At 39.1% G+C, this 21,880-nt stretch overlaps 1 protein-coding gene across 4 annotated transcripts in view; it reads right to left on the bottom strand.

Annotated features, from left to right (window-relative positions):
- The window catches only part of RBMS1 (RNA binding motif single stranded interacting protein 1), a 142,680-nt gene that overhangs the window by 64,350 nt on the left and 56,450 nt on the right, over window positions 1-21,880 (bottom strand). For all 4 annotated transcript variants that reach the window (XM_063400662.1, XM_063400661.1, XM_063400663.1 and 1 more), the window contains exon 2: window positions 409-584. In XM_063400662.1, the coding sequence (XP_063256732.1) occupies window positions 409-584 (176 nt within the window). The remainder of the gene's footprint in view (window positions 1-408; window positions 585-21,880) is intronic.

The following is a 21,880-nucleotide window of genomic DNA, read 5'->3' as shown; positions in this document are numbered from 1 at the left end:
CATTGTAGTTTACAGTGATTCAGAACAATTACTTGAGTTTGTATCAACAGACCAACTTAGTAGTGAACAGAGGAGACCCTCTATGCAGGTTCTCAATAGCAAGTTTCACATTTAGGTATTAATTTCATCTGTGATTTCAACAGCACTAGGGGTAATCACAGCTTTTACAAAAGCAGTGGGTTGCTTCAGTTCACCACTGTATTCCCACTTTCCTTGCTTCTCCAAAGCATCAAACAATCTTTTCCTTCTGATTGCCAACAAAGCTGAAACCTGCCACCCTATCACAGCATGAAGCTGTTTGTTTATGAATCTGGTTCTCTTTCCTCATAATCCAAACACTCATCTTGGATACCTACTATAAGCTTTTAAGGTATGACATTATAATTTACATTTAAACGTAGTACTTACGGTTGGCATAATTTTACCAGGTCCTGATCAGTGGTGTTTGGAGGCAGTGCTCTGATGTAAAGGTTAGTTTTACTTAATTGATCCCATCCTGAGTTGCTGCTGCTACTACTGTTGTTATTACTGCTGGTGGTGCTGGGACTAGGAGGAGCCATTGGGTGGGCTGGTACAATGGACTGCTGTAAAGGAAAAAGCATGTTAGAGTAAAGAACAGGCAGCAATCACAGCATGCACATCAGCTCAGTCTACAGCAGCCTGGTTACCATTTGGAGCACTGTGCTCAATCTGTTACCATGGGATTTTAAACAACTGCTTTCACACCACATTTGGGACAGGATTCACAGGCACATCCTAATATCTCCAACCACCATTTGATGCATTACACAGGGTCAAATTAAATATAACCTCCACTGAATATTACTCATAGGATTTTATCACTCTTCATTGTGTCATCTGATGTGAAAATGAAATAGGAACTATTGTTCCTCTCGGTTCCAGCAGGTACAAAGTTTATACCACGATGACTGTTTCACATGTCAAATTGTGGCGAACACAAAGACGACGCTCTTTCCTTAATCTATCAAAAAATACAAAAATAGTTGGAAGCCACCTTTCTTCTGGCTTTTAGTACTTCACACAACACTGCTATTATTTTTTTAGAGATAGAGAAGGAGCACAGATAGCTTAAGGACCAGACTTTAAATGAATGGTGTGCCTTGGGAGAACGTTCATACTGCTGTCTGTCTCCGTATTTGTGGATTACTTCACAATTGTCAAGAAAAAGGCTCTGTATAATGGTAATAAATTCAGGTTTCAAAAGGAGAAAAGCACTTTTACTTACTCCTCAAGGTATCTAACACTATTGCTCTTAAAATCAGACCCCAGTGGAACACAATAACATCCTAGAGGAAATCTGCAGTAATCGTTTGCTTTAAGAAAAGTATAGCAGGGCACAGTTCAAAAAGTACTATGAACATGTCTGTGGTGTTGTAAGAGAGAAATACTTCAAAAATATACTAGAGAACTGAAGTTGCCTGTAAACATCTTGTAGCTACACCATTTTCACTGACAAAGTGGCTGCACATGGCCCCTTTCCTGCAAAAGCCTGAGCTTCCACCACAAACTCACAGCAAAGAACTGACCCATGAATGCAGAGGGAAGGCACAGGAGGGGGAAAAATACAATGGAATACAAAGTGAGAGGTCAGTGTAGACTCACTTGTTCCCACCCTAGTGCCACCCTCTTCCTTGGATGAGTACAAACAGTTGTATAGCCACAATCAACCAAAAAATGATCTTCCCTGATCTGGTACACCACATTGTGGGCTTTGCACTGCGCAAAAGCTCTGGCTGTCACAAGGCAGGGAGCAGGAATGTGAAGGCAGGGAGGAAAGGATTAGAGTTTACCTCTGTTTAAAGCACCTATAAAACTACACACAAGAAAAGCAAAACTATTTTGGAGATAACCTCAAGAAATTGGAATGGAACTGTGAGTGGGAGAAAAGTACAAAGGCATGCCTTGTATCAGATACTTTATGGTAATTATGTGTTTCTTTTTCGTGTTTCCCTAGGAAGGTTTTGAAATCTTCCAATTTGGCACGTTGCAAAGTTTATTATGCAGCTATAATGGCCTGGAACAGCCAACTGCAAGACTTGCTACAAAATCAACATTGATAAGCAGTAACATTGTTTCTGCCTAATTTAATTGAACTGAAAACTACAAAAAAGAATGAAATACATTCCCGATCATTTAGCATTTCAAAACTGAATATCAATATTTCATTGCCATAGAGTTAGAGGTTTATCTGTTTTGGTTGTTTTTAATAAAGATTTTTAGAAACATCAAATCTCTTCCAAAATATTTATATTTGGAATTGAAGCACCGATCTAGAATTTCTTCCAGGGAAAAAGATTAAATGCTCCTTTCCAAGTTTGCAATGGAAACATTGACGGATTTTAACAATAGCAACACAAGTCAGTCTGTCAGACCACTCTGCTTCCAGTAACACCAGGCAATTATTTTTAGGGTTACAAGCAATGCAGAATGACAGAGCAACTAGTTTCAAAACATTTTCACAACAGAACAAACTAGTCTGGCACAGTGATATTCTCTTTAAAAAGCCTTCAGTGAAGTTCTCAAAATGCAAACAGTGATCAAATGCAAAACTGCTCTGTTCATGGTTCCAAATTGTGCACATACAGCTGCCAGAAAACTCAACATACACATACCTGACTTCAACTAAACTGGTAATTACAACTGAAGGCTAAGAGCCTCTATTAAGTCTTTCGATATCTTTATTTTTTTTATTTGCTTTTATTTCTTACGGTGTTTTTCCCTTAAAATCTTTGCTTTTCTATGTTATGTATGAAGAACTGGAGTTTTGTAAAATCTTGTCACCAGCTGGCCAAAGGCAGGAGAGGAAAATATGTGTCTGTGTGTAGAGAGAACAGGAATCCTAATTCTGTCTGTCTGTAAAACCTAAACATTCCATTCTGAGAAATTTAAACTTCTATTTAAACATGAAGATGTTCTAGTGCTAGTGGTCACATTCAAACATGATGGGAATGTAAATGGGACTATAGCTGTCGTCCTAAGTTTACAGACAGAAGGTTTTTCAGTGCTTCCAGAGAGACTCATACCTGTACAAGCCTTACAGGCTTTACAAAACACATGTGCTGGGTGTCCTGCAGCTCTCAAAGTCTGCAACCCAATGACAGACAGCCATTAAAGGGACAGTGACATCTTAAAGCCATACAACTAAAACACGTTTTTTACATTAAAACTTTAATTTTAAAGTCTGAATCACTTTTTCCGTTCTGCTCCTCATCGACGACGACTTGTAAAAACTAAATTATAGAAGTCCCTCTGTTGTTCAAAAGGGCCTTTTTTTCCAGTTGCTATTGCTGCAAAGGGTTGGTTGGCAGTGCAGGCTCAACGCCGTGACCGCGCTGGCGGAGCCGCCTACGCTGAGAAGAGTTTGTCTGCTGGCGCAGTCGCATCACCTCCCCAAACAACAGCCGAGCCGATAAAAGCTCCTCTGCCTGCACAGCTGCATCCACACCTGGGCTTTTGCCAACATATTGATGTCAGCGAGGATGTAGGGCTTTTTTCCACACCCCTGGCTGATACATACTGCTTTGCTGGCAAGACATTCTGCAGTGGAGACCTGGCCAAAGTTTGAGGTTGTTTGTTTAGAAACAGCTTTCACAAACCTTAACTTAATGCTTTGTCTAAAACCTGAAATCAAATTTGAAAAGTTTTGGTTTACAAACTGTAGTTTCTGCTAAAAATCCTTATCAAAAGCTGTTCTTAAGTTTTTACTATATGATTTGCAATATTGCAACATACACAAAAAAAATTTATTAATTTTTCTTCATAATCATTGCATCTTAAATTAAAATATAAAACTCAAGGATAGAAGGAATGAATGTAAGCAACAGACCATTATTTCTTGTGACAATATTCCTGCTCACAAGAAATACCATTATCACACTGGTTTGCCATTTCCTCCTTAGTTTTCACTCCAAAAGGTAATTAGTGATCCTTCTTTTTACACAGCAGCTTCCTGTCATCTTCACAGACATCTAAGCAAAAAAGGCCAGTGACAGAATAATCAGCCCATCTGCTCTATGATCTCCCCAGCCCATTCTGGAGCCAGCTGTGAGGCGCTCCCAACACCCCCACCTGATCTCTGAGGGACCTTCCCTCCAGCCCTCCACAGCCTCACCACAGCAATGGGAAAACCACAGGTACTTATTAGGAAAATGAAAGCCTCAGTGACACAATCCCCATGAAGTGCCTTAAAAAAGGGAGAATTGTCAGCCTGTGTATTCTTCTCAATATAAACCCCAAATGGGAATAATTGCAAGTACTGAAAACCAGCTGGCAAATATACTCATCTTATATGAGCCATTCCTGTCTTTCTTAAAAACCATTCTATGCTTAAGGACTGCAAATGAGTCAGAGTAGGATTCTGTCTATGAAGGAACAGAAGAATCCCTTTGCTGTCAACAGATTTAAAAAAAAAAGACACTAAACCAAAATGGAAGGATCCCAAGAAATTCCTTTGACCTGGGGGCTGAGAGGTATTGATCCCTGATGCCTTCAGACTAGAGAATTGCAACAGAACCTCAACGAGCAGAAGATAACTTGGACAATGACTGTCCCAAAACTGAGTAAGATCATTGCAGTAGCAATCCATTTAAGTCTCTCACTTTGTACAATGAAAGCATGCATATAAAGTTAGATAACATGCTAGCATTTAATTATGAGTTAAATAACTCAGCTAAAATTCCTAATGGGAAAAGTGCCATGACTTAACAAGACACAGTTCTCACACATCTACTCTAAATTCAAACCAGAAATTGCAGCATACATTAACTATCAGATTTAGCAGAACTGCTATTTGGATCATCTCATAGTATCAAAATTTCCTCATAGAGTTTCCCTAGCTTTGTGCAGGTGATTAAAATACAGGCACCTCCTTATTCTGCCTGACTTTGCCTAACCTTCCTGATTTTGAAAGCAGCACATTCAGTAACTGGCACTGATATAAAAATCACCATACAGTTCTTTTGTGGATGTGTGCAACGGTGAGAAAAAGTATTAAATCTAGGTTTATTTTTTCTTAAATTGGGGGTTGCTTGGTTATTCATTAACCTATCTAACAATTTAGGTTAGGGAAAGCTTTACATATACAATGAAAGCAAGGGCTCGGGAGAATAGAAGATGCCATACCTAGTGAAGGAAGACAATGCAACACTTTGTGCACAGCTCAGAAAATAGCAGCTCGTTAGGAATTAAATCATGTCCCTAGCAGAAAGAAGAACTCCAAGTGTTTAACAGAAATGAGTGTTCATAGATGAAGAGAGTTGTTTTATTACCTTTCTTTAAATAAGGAAACAGTTAACCTTGATCACTTATTCTACAGCAGCAAAGTGACAGCCGCAGCAGAGATGCCATTTTGAGTGTCCTGCACTATTCTGTTTCATGTTTTTCCTCATCATGTCTGAAACATTACAGCAAGCAAAACTGAATTTCTGGAGGCCTCTCCAAGTTCAATTCTCAGTGGACGTGAGTCAACCAGTAGAAACCGAAAGCTTTGCTTCTGCTTTACTCACATCTCCTGCCTCAGGGTAGCTTCTCCAACAGCTCTTCTTGAGTCTGTAAGCACTTGTCACAGGAAGATTCAGCAACCAAATCTAAGCATTTTCAGCATGACACCAGTATAAAGAGTGCCTCAGAAACTCCAGACTTCTGTTGAAAATCTCCTCAGGCAGGAAAAACCCTGATTCCTGCCCCCTTTCTCTCCTTTAAACCACCAATCTTAATTCCTCTTTGCACAGATAAAAAATACAGTGACAATGTAGGAGTCAGCAGGACTATTCCAGAAAAGGCTGGTGTACTGCATGAGGCAGAAACTATGAATATTGTGTTTTGTGATCAGGCAGAGGTATTTGCATACCCAGGATGTAAGCCTATTCCATCTCTCCTTAGTGGTGATGATAGGTGTTAGTGGTTCAGCCACATGGAGCAGAAACAGCTGCTGGGAAGATGCAGGACCCTGAGGATGGAGGCTGGCATCAGGCAAAGACTCTGCCTGTTACAAAACATGACAGGCAGACCAGGAGCACCTGGAGATCCAGCCCTGTGCTTCTCCCAAAAAACACTCTAAATGTTCCATATCTTGGTATGAAAGAACTATGCCCAGAATAATACAGTTGGGATTACAGCAATGATGGACTGCAATAAATAGGATGAAAATTAAGTAATCATGGAAAAAAAACCTATCACACTCAACAGGGAAGCCCCCTTGCCTCAGTAGATAAGTTTTAAGAGAAGCTTTGCAAGATAAAAATACAGGGTTATACCTTTTTTCTTGCCTGTATGTTACAGTCAAGTCCTATGAAAATTATTTTTCTAAATACAGGTAACAGTCTTTTCCATACTAAAAGGAGACAAAAGGAAACAAAACCATAGGTGGATATCATCCTGCATCTATGAAGATAATAATAAAAAAGTTATTTTCACACTGATATTTGTTTTTAGTTAATAATCTCTTTCTCCTTTGTTGTACTTTAACCAATTTGAACCAATTTGCCAGTAAGAAAAACGTTTCTGCTAAAATCCAGGGAAGCCGTTAATGCATTTTTTTCTGAGCCATTTAAAGAAGCCCTCCCTTGATATACAGAAATGCATGAATGAGTAGGTATTTCTTGCAGCTTCCTTTTTAAAATATCTTCATGAAGAGTGGCTCTCAGCAATGAAACAAGACAAAGTCTAGCCTAACCCCCTAGTCATGGATCAGATGCTCCTAACAATTTCACCTCTAGACTCTTCTGATGATAACCCAAGCTCACTCCTCACTGAGCTTCCTTTCTTCAGGTCTTACGGCAACATAGCAGGACTGAACCTGTTGTCACCAGAAAGCAACAATTACTAAAACCAGAAACTATTGAAGTAAACCATTCCAGCTTATTATAAAATGTCACATTTTCATATTTTGACAGGAAATTGAACCAGTATTATTTAAATTACACATTTAAAGCTTAATGCAACAGCAATCTCCTGCTAGCAATGAAAGAAAGCTCAAAATCTGTCTGTATCCTTTCTATGAAGACACTTGAAGAAGTGTGAGCATAATCCTGGCCACATTGAAGTATATGACAAAACCCACACTGACGCTTCTGAACATGTTTTTTCTCCAAGAAAAGGGTGTGGAGAATTTTTTATTGTTATTACTCAAGAAAAAATGCTTTCTAACTTGGAGCTGGCAGGCAAGATGGTAACAATAAAGCAAGCAATAGCACAAGAAATTCCTTCTGGTACAGGTAGCTCTTCTAGAGTCTCAGTGAAAAATTTAAAAGTTTCAAAGTTCCCAGGAACTGACTCACTCCACTGACTTTATCCCTTGTCAAGGATTTTTCAGTGCTCCACTGACTGATTCCCTTAGTTCAAATAAAAGTGCGAAATACACAAACCTAGCCGCACTGCTATCCCAAACAGAGCACAGGGAATGCTAAACTGGGCTACATCCTGTTCCTTCCCAGATGTTATGAACCCTCCCTTTCCCCTTCCACCTGCTCATCGTGAACCACAGTGTCAGTCTTCCCTCTCAGTTTTATACCTGCACTTCCTGGATAATCCCCTGAAACAATACCTTGATACCATGCCCTAGCCATGACAGAATTATAGACACATATAAAGCAAAAGATTTAAGTTTCTCAAATACAAACAAGCTGCAGCAGTCCAACAGCTAAGCCACATTAAAAGAATCTAAAAAGGAAGTCAAGAAGCTGAAGTACCCGAAGAAAGAGAGCGTGGTACTAAGATCTACCAGACAGACAAAAAAAGCATGTATATGTTTTTATAGTTAGCCCTTCACTGAGCAGCAGACACAAAAGAATTGACTGCCAACTTCCTTCTTGATTCTAGTACATACACAGGCCTGTTTTCTTCAGTGAAACCAGCCAAGGCTTTTGCTCAGGATCCAGAAAGCACAGAGTACTGAATATGTAGACTATGTTGAAGGTTTTGTTCCAGCCTGAGGATTCAAACTACAATTAAAAGAAAACACGTCCATTTTCATACATTTTAGTATGTCACTTGCATACTAATGGTTTATGCAAGCACCTGAAATGTAGCAAGTCCAATACATGAAACTGAATCCAAATAATAAAAAATTCCTCCCTTGCATTACACATCTCTTGGTACGTGGTAATAGCGGGGTATAAAATCTGACAATGTTCTCCACAACAGGAAACATTCAAGATACCCTTGGCAGGAGAAATGCTTCACCTGAAACAGCAATTAACTTAGAAACTCCTGGGTCATGCAGTAGTTCAGATTAGATCACAGATGGTCACGTCAGAGCCTGCAAATCAGATAGAGCTCACAAGCACTTCAACGGCTGCTCAGAGGACAGTACTCATGGAATTAAAGTAACAAATTATTCAATAAGCTTTCCATAAGCAATAAAGAGGTTCATAGTGGTCCCTTCTCATTCTATATAGGACTCTGCTTTAGCATTGATTAAACAGGAAACTCCTAGTCACTACCTCCATTTAAAAACTCTTCAGATGTCAGCATACAAAGATCTGAAAAGAAATAATATGTATTATTCTCTCACTGCACTTACAGTATAATGGGAAGAAGTGGGACTTAACTGTATGGAAAATGAGAGACATGGCTTTATCCTGGGCATTTTTTGGCTCCCCTGTAGGAAAATACAAGAGAGCAGGTAAGCATTTCCCTAAGTAAATCCCACAAAACCACGCTCTGGCAGTGAGAGTCCTGCACTACATAAGGCAGTTACTTCTGTTCAGACCAGACTCTCATTAGAAGAATGTTCATCTCCAGCTCTACTGCTATTTGTTCAATTTCTTTGTCATTATCTCTTGTGAACTTTTACTTCCAGCACCAACAAAGAGGGCCATGGACAATATTCAATGTGATCAAAAATATGCTGCTTTCAAGAGCTTCTGTTTGTGACGTTTAAAATGCATATTTTTTATGGTTGTAGGTAGTTCCATTTTCAATTTCATAAAGCAGTAAATATGCCATGTCTTAACTATTAGGGGTGCTATTTATCACTGTATTTTGGGGGTTAATCCTGCTAAGTCTGTATATGTCACAAAGTTGATTAAAAAGTAGCAGAGTACAGATACAAACACCTTGTTTTATTCAAGAACTGCATGAAATCTGTATTACAAAAGCTCACAGTACAGGGGAAAAAGAAAAAAAGAAGACAATAAAAAGAAAAGTTTGTTAAGAATGTTCGGCCAGTCTTTAATTCTTTAAAATAACAGAGGAGGAAATGCTTTAAAAAAAAAAAAAAAAAAAAAGCAGCTTAAAACACTGCAGAGAAGTTTTATGAAGTATTATTTATTCTTCTTCCATATTGTATTAGACTTTAGATTTCTGATAAATCTATGCAAGTATTGTCTCTTACTTTAAAAGTGTCACAGATTTTATCATGCACACAGGAGAATTTTGCTGCTTTTCAAAAATTATTTGTATACTTCCTTTTCCTTTTTTATTTTGTATTTTCCAAACTGTTGGCTTTTCCCCCAAAAACTAAGTCACCATTCTGCTCATCTGGCTATGCCATCCACCCTCCCTCCATGCACAGCAATTACAGGACAGGAATGCCACCGCATTGAAGATGCATGTCAAAAGAAGCATCTGCTTTTCTGGCAAACTCCACATTGTTGGTGGCATTGGAATTATTGCTATACTGTTTGTCACAGGGTTAGACCACAGATGGCTCTTTTGGCTGACATGGGATCCGCTATGTCATTTTCTGTTTATTCAAGTTAAATAAATTGAAGAACTTGCGCCCGACCGTACATGAGGGAGTCAATTCCCAGCAAAACCCCTTTGTTTGTGATTGCTGATTCCTTATGGGCAACATGCTGCACCCAGCGTAGCAGCAGCAGCATTGTCATTGTCAATCCCTCTATTCTGCTCTAAAGAAGAGAATGTATGTTCTTCCTACATTACACAAGTATTTAATAGGTAGCCCCATCCATTCCTGCTGCTTTCTTTGACAACATTGACAGAACAGATGAGGCAGCTGGCTCTGGCCCTTTCTTCTGCACTCCTAAATCTTGATCTCCCTGAGAGACCACACCCTCTTCACCACAGCCAGCATCAGCATCTCCAGCTGTTGGAAAGGTGGCACATCAGACAAAAAAGGGATAGAAAAAGTCACTTTTATAAGACTTCATGATCAAGACTGAATCTGGATGCCCTCATGAAAAGGCTCTTCGAGCTGCACAATTTATGCTTCAAAGTACAGATCACTTTAGGTATTTTAGCCTTCCTACTCACTTTGCAAATTATTTTCCTTTACAAAGTGTCTCCAAGCCTAACTAATGTAATCAGCAAAGAACAAGCTTGTGTAGATACACTGCCTGAATGCAGCACAAAGGTTACTCTAATTCTGACACAAAGAAGGTCCAATTCTGCTGCTCAGCAGCTTATGTGCCTATGTCAAGTTACAGCTGAACCTATTTCAGTGAGAACAGCATCACTTTCCATGGGAATAAATGACTCCTCCAAGAGCTGAAAAGCATCACTGTCCTTCCTAGTTACTCCACAGCAATTATTTCCATAGTCTTTCACTGTATTTGCCATAGCATTGAGGTCAGCATGACCTGTGCTGGACTGAAAATTCCATTCATCTTTTTGCTCCTCACTTCTGAAATTTCAAGAAGTGTCCTTAAGGTTTTAATATTCTGCAATGTGATAATATGCACCAGATACAATTCATTATAATCAACACACTGAAACAGGACATGCACAGCATTGCTGTAAAGGATTAAAGCAAGTCTCAGGTATAACTAGGAAAGTACATACCAAATTCAAAAAATATTAACGGTGTTAAATTAATCAGGCTTTCAAACCCCACTGCCTTTTACAGTCCAGGAAAGGGGAAGCACAAGATACTTTTACAGTTATTTCAGCAAAAGTTGAAGTGACTAACAACTAAATTTCAGCTAGGAGCTTGTGCTAATTTGTCACAGTATTTTGACATTCATGGAGTCTACAAACGAGACTATGTTTCTGCAAGCAGTGCATGTATACACACACATTTTATATATATATATATATATATATAGTCTGACACTGAACTCGTAATTTGCTATGGGAGAGTGACCACACCTCCATAAATGTGATTCTCCTCCATGGCAAAACCACCAAACTGAAGAGAAGCAGCCAGGCATTATTAAATTAGCAATACAGTTTTAAAACATGAGCAAGATCAGTAAAAACTTTTTAAAGCATCACACTCATTATGTAAGGAGTTGTCAGTTTTCCACAGCTGCACATACCAGCCTAGTTCCACTCTTACCTAGTGGTTCTGCATTCATTTGCACAAGCTAAAAATCTCACCAGAAGTTTTATAAATTTCAACATTGCATAGAACTGACAGACCAGAAGACAGCAGTGTGTAATGTTGGCAAAGCTTCTCTATATAGGGCTTTTCTACAGAGCACAGGGAGCAAACTCTGCTTGGTCTGCATGCTGCAACACGTACACCAATTTTCTTTGGATTGTAATGAGGCTGCGTGTAGCATGCATGAGACTGCAAATGACATTCCCAAAGTCTTCTAAATGACTCCAAACACTCTATGTGGTTTCCTAGAATAAAACGTGGAAGCTCAAAACTCATTGGAAAAGAACTGGAGTTTAACTTCATTGCTGCTAAAACATTTGCCTCCTGCATCATTTCCCACTTGGGAGGGAGTGTGGCCTCTGTGTGGGCACCTGGCTGCAGTGCCTGCAGCGAGGGTGGGACACGGCAGCAGATCTACCAAAGATTTTCATTAGTTCCACTGTAACAGTGCAGGTACGCACACTGTGACACCTCCAGGACACTCAAGGTCTCATCTGTGCTCTCATGGAAGGCAACGAACGCTGCAGTGCTGGAAGTTTGCCTTATACCCAGCAAAAATGATTTAAAGTAAGAGTGGGATAAAAGCTGTGTGCAGGCAGCACCCAGGACAACTGTTTCCAAATTTCTGGGGCCAGTGGACACCATGCAACTTTTGACATTTCTCAGAGATGATCTTGCACCATTAGAGAGTCCTACTAAAGCTGACCACTTTTGGCCAAATGTTCACTACAGCACATCCAGCATAGCTGGCATTAAAGGTCCATATTCTTCAGATGTATGATGTAATACAGTCACATACAGCATACCGTGTGCTCTTCAGGAAAAAAGGAGTGGTCTGTCGTGCCCAGAACAATTTGTACAACTTTCTCCTATGCAGCACATAAAAATTTACACTCATGAACAGGCACCACGGGACAAATTACAATCAGTTTGACATGACAAAAGCAGCTATGTTTAACTCTTGGGAAAGACGGTAACAAGAACAGCTCATCCAGCCAGTGAATGGTTCAGACAGATACCCAACATCACCCTTCCTGCAGCTGCTATTACACTAGAAAATGCTGCTGAGATCCTACAGACAACTCAAGACCTTCCCAGCTGATCAGGAAACACTAGCAGCAGAAGATGCAGCTTGACAAACAGCAAGAAATACACACTGTTTCTCCCATTTGTTACCCCTTTGCCCTTGAAAGTGTGTTCAAGTAAACACACATAAAAATATATATACACATATAAAGCAGTTCTACAAACATTATTTTAGATCTGTGTATCCCATATATATCTTGAATTAAATTATAGGCTGTTTGAACACTATGGATTAAGACATCTTCAGCTAATTTTTTTCATCTTTTGCAAGCCTTTATGAGCTGCTACCTTGAAATCATCTGCTGCAAAGAATACTAGGGAAATGTTGGCATTTGGACAATTTTATCCTGGGAAAGACAAGAAAGAAATAATTTTTGTCTTTAGAGATCTCAAAAATCCTAACTTGCTTGGTTAGGATTGGCTTAGCTTCCTAGAAGTTAGAGGGAAGCATTTTCTGCTTACATTTCCCATCAGTACATCTTTTTTGTCTCCCAGTATTCAGTGGCTAAGCCCTCCAACACTTTTTTCTCTCTCTCACTTGACAATTTTTATGCACAAGAGTGAAAAAGGAGCATTGCTTCATTTCTTTAAGAAAAACTTTAGATGTTACAGTAATACAAAAATCACTTACTTCATTACCAGAATGCTTAATGGAGCGATCACTTTTCCAGCATCATTTCCAGGAACTGGGACTAGGATACTCCACACAATGCCCAGTATAGTACAAACACAATTTAATCCCATTCAGCTTGGATCAAGCAGGGCTTGTCAGCATTTGCTCAGCATCAGTCTCAACAGATCCAGGCTATTTGTAGCAAAACCATTCTGTTGTTTAATGAAAGCCAGTTTGGGCAGCATGTCTACATCCGTGGCCTAGAGAAGTTGATTTTAGGCCTGTTTAAAGCACAAAGTTGCTGAACATTCATTTAAGACAATCTGTAGGTGAACTCTTTTGAATTTTAAGCCCTAGCAAATAGGGCATGACACATCTAAATTAGAAGTAGTACCAGTAGTAAGGGCATCTAATCAATTAGTAAATCTAATCCTCTTTATGCAAAGTTATGAAAAATGTAAATACTTTCCTAAATGCAAGTGATCAAGGGTGCACAGATGAGAAGGAGTTCTTTCATACATTAAGGCAATTCACTACAATACTGTGAACACAACAAATCTGGGGTCTTGATGAAACATAGCAAGGAGTATGCTAAAATCAGCATAGCAAAATCCAGCACATGAGCCTAATTTTATAGATTACAGTCTGCTTCTCCTTACAAATAAGGAAAATGGTATTCCTTCAGTAGGATGAAATTCTGAAAGTTGTAAAGGTAGGCCTTTAATTAAAACTGAAGATTCATCCACAAAAACATGAGCAAGATTTCCAAGTGCAGGAAACTTTTGGTGGAGCTCTCCAGTAGATTTCTAGCTGCTCATTAGGAACGATTTGCCTGCACTGACCTTTGATGGTCTGAACGTAGAACCAGGTCAACTAAGAACAGCCTGGAAAGCTGAAATCTTTCAAATGTTACTGATTGGGTCTGTTAACATGGAAATTCAACTCCATTCAAGCTGTCAAGTAGAAACAGCACTTTCTGATATACCAAGGATGTGCAGATAGTGAAAAGGAAGAGAGCGGTACAGGGATGTCAAAGTTTTGAGACGAGTGGTTAGATCTGCTGGTCTGATGAAATGGCTTTGGGGTAGTATCAAATAAAGAACAAAGATGGCTTTGCTGGTCCTGCTGGCAGCTCAGCTTTCAAGTCAACCTTTCCCTCAGCTGGGCTGAAAAGATCCAAGTGCAATGGAGGCAATTGTGGAGCCACAGACCAAGATGGCAGTTCAAGGAATAGCTGAGGTTGGCATTAATTCAAAAAGCAGCATCTTTGCCCATATGGCTGCTTACTCTTCCTCCTCTTTCTCCCCCTTGCTCATTAAAAGAACAAGGAGACTTAAAAAAAAAAAGAAAGAAAGAAAGAAAAAGGAAATTCAGACTGCTTTATTTACCAATGGTGCTGACTCATGAAAGTGGTAACAAAACAGCATTAGGCTGACAAACAAACAGGAACTAAACCAGTGTTGGTTTTTCATACACAACTGCAGCAAACACACATGGTACCTCTGGCTGAGTCTTACACGTAAGGCAACAAGCAGCATGCACAAACTTGTCTGCTAGCAGTAAGTGAAATCCTGTGTACATACCACATGCAGCAATGCTGCTCTGGCCTTAGGGTCAGATTTTCCTTACAGCCTGATTTGAAACAAACCCAAGTCAGTCTTTTCTCATTCTTTAAAGGATGATCTTTTGGTAGATGCTTATCACTTATTAGATCCAATACTTTCTGACTGCTGACTTTTTACAAATGACAATCTTGTCCAAAATCCTTGTGCATGCAATTCAAAAAACCCCCACGTTATTACTTTATTTATAATTTCCTGTTCTTCTTGATAGCTGTAATTTATATTGAATGATACAAACAGAAGAGTTGTTCTAAGTCACTTCCACAGCCCTCATCAATTTTTCTCACATATTGCCTTCTAATTTAAAATTTCACTCTTGATTTGAACCAAGAGACAGAACTTTTCTTCTTTTGCAAACTACTATTTTAACTCATGCAGCTACTTTAACTCAGATTTTGAATTCTGAGAGAAAAGTGGTTTCAAGTAGTTAAGAATATCATTCAGATGTCAGAAAGTCAAGCCACACAATATGACATATTCTAAAATCAAAATGTTTGTGACTTCACAGTGTATGATAAAGAACAATCCCTTTTACACCCAGAAACTTAAATCTGAAGATAAGTTACAAAGATTTAGCAGCTGTGTGCTAAGCAAATGCAGGATGCCATTCCTTGGTGCATCCAAATAGCTGCTGGGGGAATGTCTGACTGCACAATGAATCATTGTCAATTCTGAAATGAAAAAAACACAAGAACTAGATAACACCTAGGAAAGCTTCCAGATGTACTGCTAATACAACATTAATAATATATGAGAGATTCAACTGCCAGGCAGAACTGGTTGTGGCAGTGCAGGTAAGAGTCTGACTCAGACGTGTGAGGCTACAGCTCCAGGCAGAGAGGATCCAAGGAGCGCTCACTGTGACAGCCACCAAAGTGTTCAGGAGCCCCTGCAGGCCACGCATCAGCACAGCTGGCACAACAGCTGCACTCCTGGGGGACACAGCCTCCACCTCTGGGGGACAAGGGTGGCTGGAAGCATGTCTGCTGCTAGGGATGGAGAGGTGACTAGTCAGGAACAAACCTGACTCAGGTTCATTTGGGCACACAACCTAACTCATCCAGTAATGTTCTTGCCCTTGCTACAAGAACTCAGCTGAGGAATCATACCTCTGAACATACCACAAAGTTACAGGTGAAGGAAAATACTTCTAACAAGTACATCTGGAATTGATAATTAACTTTAAAACACTGCAGTGAAAGGGAATCTGCTCAGCCCATGGCTAACTTTTTAAGATAAATTAATCAGTTGTCTCTGCTTACTGCCCAACCCCAGTCCTTAGCAACTGCTTTCAGGTTTGTCTTACTTTGTGGACAATTTCAAGGAATCACATTTTCAGTAAGTACATTCAGCTGCACTTTTCTTAGCAGTAATTCTACCTTTTCAGCTTATCCATCTGCACAATAGTTGGATGTTTAACACTGATAATCTTGTACACCACCACTGGCTCACTACAAAAGTCACTGTACTGAATGACTGTGCATTACATTTCCTTTAAAAAACCCCAAAACAAACAAAAAACTCCCACAAAACAAACAACCCCCCAAAACAAACAAAAAACCAAACCAACAAAAAAAAACCCCAAATATTTCAATTTTGAATTTATTCAATTTAATTTGGTTTCAAAATATAAATGGGACAACAGAATACTGGAATAAGGACATCCCAGATAAAAAAAAAAAAGAAAAAGAAAAAAAACCCATAAGGAAGTTCATTTCATAGGAAAGATAAGGCCATAAAACCACTAAAGATAACTAGATTAAATTTTCTGTAAAATCTAAGCCACTGAACTTCAGGGAGTTATTCCTGTTCTCAGTAATATTTTCATGGTTGACTGCCTTTCTGCACAACAAACATCTGCTTAGAAATAAACTTACCTATTGTTAACAGTAAACCAACCTTTACTCTTTTCCAAAACTAGAGTTCTACATAGTTTCAACAGTCCAGTTTCTTACCAAAATGAACTTTGCAATGCTGTTAATCTGGAAGTAGCAATAATAGAGTTCAGGTGAATATGGTTCTCACAGACCATAAAGAAACTACTTACACTGTATGTGACAGGCAGAATTTGAACAGAGTTCTATCATTCCAAAGAATCTGTTCTATCCTGAGCTTCAGGGGACAGAAAAACATAGACATCTATGTAGGTATGTGTGCATGTGTACATAAATTTTTTTTCAAGATATTTAGTCCAAATTACTGTAGTATTTGAATCACTTGCAGGTGTTACTATATTCCTATGCAACATCTGAGATGTAGGAAACTAGTAATAGCAAATACCTTTTGAAGAGTCAAACCTTAACAATTTAGTCAAGATTATCCAAAATATTAGTGACAGGACCATTCTGAACTTCAGGTCACCATCTTATCCTTATGAATAACCTTTATAAGTGTGGCTGACCTGGGACTTCTACAATCACCCAGGACAATGACACAACACAGCACTGATTTCAGGGAATGAAGAAGGTGGAGAGGAATTCAGTCACTCTGAAGGAGGGTCAACAGAGAAGTCTCACACCAAAATGTCTTTTGCTAGAAGGATAAGACACACAGATAGGCTAGCATCTAATATACTGAAATACAAAACCATACATTAATAATACTGAAACAATAATAAAGTTACAACAGAAACATTAAACCAGAAAGAAACAAATTTTCAGGAGCTTCAGAGCAAGGAATTCCCAACAACTCACCAGAATACATAAAGAACAGTGACATGAAAAGCCAGAGTGCCTTTTGTCATGACTACACCAGTCTACAGCCCTTAGTAACTTCTGAGACCATGACACTATACACCTGACAGATCTAAGAACAGTATGTTTGCTGCAATCTGGCAAAGTCTGCTTCCACAGTTATCATGATTTTGTCAGTACAGCAATTAAAATATCGACCTAATGCTGAAACAATGACTTCCTTAACCATTTCCATCTTGCATAAGCCTCCACAGCATTGTAGAATATTGTAACTGGGAATGGAAGCAGCTCTTAGAGCACTTCAAAAAAACCTAAAAAGCCCCTGCTTTCTTCTACTGGTGCCACAGTGTGCCCTAGGTATCACTAGCATCTTTAACCAGCTGAATTTCAGAATACTGAATTACATCTTAGTATTCCTCACCACTAAAATTACTGAAGATTTCAAATGTATTCTATAGCTCCTCGGTACTGCAGGAGTTCTCTGGTTCTCTCATCTCAAAAAATGTCCCTAATTCTGGAATATTTACATGTCTATGTGTGCACTGGAGGCATTGTTACCCTAAGACAATAAAGAAATCCTACCATTTATATTTTTGTTGAAGTGAAACACTTCTCTTAAACCCCAGTTTTGATAAGTATTTCTCACAAGTAGCATTTAGAGATAGATATATTACCTGGAATGCTAAATAAACACCCCAAAATGCCCCTGTTTCAAAGGTTAGTAGCTAAGCAATCATATTTAATATCTATCTCAATTTTTTTTCAAGTTACACAGAAGACTCATCTGGAAGACAGACCACTAAACATTTCAAGGGATCTTGTCTGCTGGTGGTTGCTTTCATACCAGACAGAAATCCATGGAACTGTGTGCCAGCTCTGCCAAAGCCCAGGTTTATCCAGGGAGGCTTTTCCAGGCTCACAGGAGGCCCATCCCTGGCCAGGTCACGGCACCCACCATGTCCCTCCTCTCCCCCAGCACAGCCACGGGGGCTGAGCTAACACAGACTTGTACTCTATGTTACTTCTACACTGCGTACTTCAAAGAGTTCCATGTTGTAACAGGTTATTTAAAACCCTGGCTAAGCGACTAGCTAAGCCAAGCCAGAACAACACACATGCATGTGGCAATACAAACAGGTCCAAATGGGTCACCACGGCTGTGCTCACAGGTGGGCACATGGGTGACACACGGGTGACACACAGGTGACACACACTTGCCAGTCACCTGCAGCAGCTGCAGTGACAGGGTCTCCCCCACTCCCATAGCAGCCCACCAAAATATCTGCTGCACAACTGCTTAATGCATTATTAGCAAATTGCACACGTAAGCAGGAGAGAAAGAAAAACACCACAGACTCGAAATTCCTTCATTTCATACATGAGATCTCATTTGCAACACACCAACCATCTCTTTAGTGCTCAGCTGAAAGCACTCCAAAGCCTGGGCAGGCAGCATTGCACCTCGGGATCCCCAAGAGACATCACTGCTTCCAAAGCAGGAAAAAAAGGCCAACCTATGGTCTGGTGAAAGAGGCACCACTGACTCACAAAATAAAAAGTAATATCTACCCCTTACCCTTCAAGTGGGTTAAGTACAAATAAAATACAGAGAAATACAGAGATGTAAATGAGAGTCTCTTCTCCAAACACAACTGGGGATGACAGGGTTGGACAATATCCAGTCTCCTTGAGAAGACTGGAGGTTGTGTGCCACATGCCTGCATATAAGGTAAAAGAAACTTCCATCTCCTGCACCACTTTTTTATTTGCGTGGGGTTTTTTTTTGTGGGTTTGTTTTTTGGTGGGTTTTTTGGTGGTTTTTTTTATAATTTCTCTTTTAATAATAATGTATTTTAATTTTTTGACCTGTTAATAAGGATCTGCATTTCATTTTACCCTTGCCTACCTGGTGTTTGGAGTGATTTTAGACTGTTGCAGTGGCACAAGCAAAACCTGATAAAGTGTCTGTGGGTCAAGTAAACCTTAAAGCAGGATTGTGAATCACCTCAGAGTAGCTAGGAATCTATGAAGACTACAGATTTTCAAAGATAACTGGATAATCCTTCACCAAGTTGCAGCAGCCTTCCTGGGAGCTGCTAAGACCACAGTATGGAAAGTGCCCTGCAGTGACCCACAATCCTGACAAAAGCTCCCTTTTAATGCTCATCCAAACTCACACCTGAATCCTTCTATTTCACCCCTCAAGCACAATCAAAATGGGAGTGCCATACACATACCTGGAATATCCTAAAGGACTGAATTCTAACTGTTGTGCTGTAGCACCCAAGTGACAGAATATACGAGCTGTAGTTAAAGGACTCATGTTTTCACTTTATTGAACAAAGCACCATATGGTAGAGGAGATTCTGATACAAAAGGACAGAAAACAATAGAAGGTAAGTAAAGAAATAAATCCCCTTCTCATCTAAGCAGAAAAACCCACACAATAAGGTGAGAAAGTGCCACTGCCAATAAGAGACACTGTAAAGAAACAGAATCAATGGTGAAATAAAGTTACATATATTTAGTTGCAGTAAAAAAGCATTTCATTTCACAAGTAGGTTAAGCATCAGGCAAGACTAAGTTTGATGCTCACCTTGCCCTGGTGTTTCTGCAGTTCTTCAACAAAGGAAAATGAAGCCCAAATGAGGCTTCCCAGAACAATGTGCTGTTTGTTTCCACTGCAACCTCTGAAAGTTGTACAATTCTATCAAATAAGTAGATTCTAAATACTCTATTTGATACATCATTTTTCTAAAGCAGAATACCTTAAACAAATAAGACACACACCAGTGATTTCCTAAACAATTTCAGTTAAGTGTACAACTTGGCTTTTATGAGGACATATGAACAAGAAGGTATTACTATAAATCATATTATTATATATTTCTGTAGTTGTCAGCTATTATTCTGTCCCTAGTCCCTAGAGCTGATATATATCCTTACATTACATCATAAATTCCAAAAAAAGACATTTTTGAAATGTTTCAACTACATTTTTGTTTGGAAGAGCTTGTAAGACTTTGAATTATTTGCTAGATATTTTTAAGCCAATGACTCAGTGCACAGGATAAATCTTACAATTGGTATAGAGTTTTACTGTTACAAATCAATTAACATAATCAGCAATAAAAGTTACTAAATTTAAGTTCCTAGAAATAAACTAACTCTAACTGCCACAAACCAAGGTAATCTTGAATTTGTTTAAAGCAATCTCTCACCAGAATTCAATTACTTCAACTGCAGTTTCAAACTACTTTGTGAGTCAAGACACAGCTGCAGCTACACTGCCTTAACTGCAGTCTCTTGAGGGAAACAACTAAAGCTGTGCTAATCACAGTAACCAGCCCTTACAGCACATGATTTTTTTGTTGTGTGTATGCTTCCTAAATTGCTGGGTTAGGAGGTTTGTGCTTATCTAATCCATGGTTCCTCTCCTCGTTTCTCCTTTATTTCTAACTCATCCCTTCCCTTTCCTGTTGCATCAGGAAGCTGCAAATACAGTAGCTTCTGCTGGGCTGTTATAATAACCACAGTACACTGCAATTCTGAAACGTATGCAAAATAACTCACAATTACTCCAACAAGGCTGGAGAACTTTCAAATGTGCTTCTCTTGGCTTCCTAGAATACTTCTGAGCAACACTTCTTCCAAGATCAAGACATCTCCATGCACCTCTTCACCAGGATTACAGATTTATAAGCCTTCACACTGTCCCCCAAGTAACGTATTTTAAAACAACTCGCTGTAGAAAAGGCGAAAAACGCTCATAACAGGTTGGAAACAGATCCATGAGGAAAAACCTACTAGAGGTTCCTAGTCTCCATTGACTTCTTTTGTTATACACCATCTTGTGCAACAAGCAAAAGTCAATTTCAACCACAAATTTAAAAGGGGAAAAAATGCAGACCAAACCAGTTTTAATGTTAAATGATCATTATTTTTATTTACTTGGTTGCAGCACTGTGCGGATGTTTTACAAGCCATCTCAAGCTCTCAGGAAAGGATTTTCCACTCCCTTCCTTCCTTCCCCTCTCCTCCCTGCCAGCAGTTACAGTTTAAAGGATCTAACTCTTCTGAAATGTGTTAACTCAAGCAATTTTTTTAACAGTTGGAAGTTTCAGGGGGAAAAAATGAACCCAAAACAAAACAGCAGATGTTCAAGACACAGACTTCTATCTTCCCTTCCATGTGAAACTAAATGGCAAAGACATACTTTAAACAATATCATTTCCAAAGAGACAAAAATATATTGTTCTCCCTGTTAGAAACACTAAACAAAAACTTGAAATTGCCAAATACAGATGAGATAATTATATCACTTTTCATAATCTATAACATCATGCCTGAACAAGATAAGTTGTTTCCTTTTATTTCTTTCATTCACGTTTCGGTACCAGTATAGAAACCCACTGACTGAGTAGTTTTGTTCCCTTGAGAATAAAGCAGAACTTCACAATGTTAGAGACGCACTTAAAGAATTAAAGTACCTGGTACTTAATGTGGGAGTTCAGTTTTGTGAAACCCAGGTAGACTCTTTAACATTGTAAACAATGTCAAG

Source organism: Prinia subflava, chromosome 6 (genome assembly GCF_021018805.1).
Source record: "Prinia subflava isolate CZ2003 ecotype Zambia chromosome 6, Cam_Psub_1.2, whole genome shotgun sequence".
Taxonomy (NCBI): domain Eukaryota; kingdom Metazoa; phylum Chordata; class Aves; order Passeriformes; family Cisticolidae; genus Prinia; species Prinia subflava.
This window is presented reverse-complemented; position numbering and strand designations above follow the sequence as displayed.